We start from the raw sequence: 1,980 nt of genomic DNA, 5'->3' as shown, positions 1-1,980 counted from the left end.
CCTATTTTTTTTTTTTTTGTCTCTGCATCCTTCTCACCTTCATGTACTTGTTGAAGACTGTCTGGATCTCCTCGTTGATGCTGGGCTGCAGGACAGCTCGGAGGAGGTCCATGGAGATGGCAGGATCTGTGAAACTGCAGAGGGAGGGAGGGGAAGAAGCCACAGTCAGAAGGCATGTTCCAAACATTTCCTTTCCCAATCTGCCAATTACTGACATAAGATCCTTCAACAACAATAACAGATGGCTTTGGGACTTCCCTGGCAGTCCAGTGGTTAAAACCCTATGCTTTCACTATAGGAAGCACAGATTTGACCCCTGGTCAGGGAACTAAGATACTGCATGCCATGTAGTGTGGCTAGAAAAAGAAAAAAACAAACCACCCCCAAACAAACAATCAGATGACTTTTACTGAAAACTAGCTATGTGTCCAAGTACTGTGCAAACCACATAGACGTGGGACTTCATTTCATACTCATAACGCTATGAAATGGGCATTATTTTTAAAGTGTTTTAGTAGATATACTTAATACACTGTAAGTTTTAGTGAACATCCATTTAATCACTACTCAGGTCAAGACTTCCCAGATAGTACTAGATGTAAAGAATGCGCCTGAGATGCAGGAGATGAGGGTTCAATCCCTGGGTCTGAAGATCCCTCTGGAGGAGGGCATGGCTACCCACTCCAGTATTCTCGGCTGAGAATCCCATGGTGGGCTACAGTCCATAGGGTTGCAAAGACCTGGACACCATTGAAGCGAATTAGCATACACACACACACATACAGGTCAGGAAACATATACAGGTCAGGAAACATATACAACCAGCAACCCAAAGACGCGTCTTGTGCTCCCTCCCTTCCCTGAGATGGAGACTATGACGCCCATGTTTCTCATAACCTCCATGCTATTCTGCCTCTTTGGCAGCTTTAAACACAAGAGCCATTGAATGTTAGGGACCTTGGGCATTGTCCCTAGGTTACACCCTAACCCTAATCAACACCCCTCCCCCTCGTTTTGAGTTCAGGGGGGAAATGACTTGCTCAAGATCACACAGAGAGTTACAGAATCTGAATCTCCTCTTTCTACTGGCTGATGAACTCTTTCTTAGCCCTGTGCAGTGGGGACCGCAAAGCTGCCCTCCACGCCAGTGCCTGGGAGAGACATCCCATCCGGGGCTAACCTTACCTTGTGGTCATCTGTGAGCGGCGGCCCCTCCGCTGCACCTGCCGGTGCTTGATCATTATGTTCCAAGGGTTCTGTGGGGACCAAGGGAGCAGATGTCACCGAGGTCCGTAACACTGGCGTGGAGGTGGAGCGTGGGTATTAAGTTACACCTCAGACATTCCTGCTTCTCGGGTGCTTTCACCGTCTCTGCCACCTTGGGGGTAGGGCGGTGCGGGGGAAGGCCCGGCCGGGCAAAAGGAACCGAGGGAAAGTTTCCTGCCTCCAAAGTCCCAACCCTACTTTTCAGAAAAGGGTGGAGGAAGGAGACCAGTGTTTACCGAGGGTCTACTCTGCCAGATGATGTGCTGGGAGCTTTACCCGCATTTATTATCCCTCCCCCCCGACAACTTTATGAGGCAAGGGCTAAGCATCTCCATCTTCCTGAAGATAAAACTGGGGCTCAGGGGCTTGACAGGGCCGGCCCACGTCACCTAGCTTTAGGAGGGCGGCACCAGAATTTGAAGCCAGGTCGTCGGACTGCGACAATGCCAACCCCCTCGGTAGATCAGCCGCCGCGTTCTCTCCCCCGCGGGCCAGGGTCCCAGGAGCCCGAGGCCCTGCCCGGCCCGAGCCCAGGCCCGGCCGGGGCCTCCCCGGGGGCGCCCTCACCGTGAGAACCAGCTGCCCCGCTGCGCCCGCGTCTCCCAGCTCGGGCCCACCCCGCTCTGCCCCGCCGGGTCCCCGCGGCTGCTCAACGTCGCCAGTGGCCCCCATGGCGCCACGGGCCCCCACCACTTCAGTCCGAACCTGCCACCG

The 1,980-nt window shown here is 53.6% G+C and overlaps 1 protein-coding gene across 4 annotated transcripts in view; it reads right to left on the bottom strand.

The window, feature by feature from the left end:
- DNTTIP1 (deoxynucleotidyltransferase, terminal, interacting protein 1) overlaps nt 1-1,980 on the bottom strand; it is a 22,207-nt gene that overhangs the window by 20,069 nt on the left and 158 nt on the right. For 3 of the 4 annotated variants that reach the window (XM_010835025.1, XM_010835026.1, XM_010835023.1), the window contains exons 1-3: nt 1,834-1,974; nt 1,186-1,256; nt 38-134 (exon numbers count right to left, since the gene is read on the bottom strand). In XM_010835025.1, the coding sequence (XP_010833327.1) occupies nt 38-134; nt 1,186-1,256; nt 1,834-1,938 (273 nt within the window). In that variant the 5' untranslated portion in view covers nt 1,939-1,974. Of the gene's footprint in view, nt 1-37; nt 135-1,185; nt 1,257-1,833; nt 1,975-1,980 lie in introns of those variants that run through there. The other variant, XM_010835024.1, reaches the window with a different exon arrangement.

The sequence above is a fragment of the Bison bison genome, unplaced genomic scaffold (genome assembly GCF_000754665.1).
Source record: "Bison bison bison isolate TAMUID 2011002044 unplaced genomic scaffold, Bison_UMD1.0 scf7180017864038, whole genome shotgun sequence".
NCBI lineage: Eukaryota > Metazoa > Chordata > Mammalia > Artiodactyla > Bovidae > Bison > Bison bison.
The sequence above is the reverse complement of the archived record's forward strand: the minus strand, read 5'-3'. Positions and strand labels throughout refer to the sequence as shown.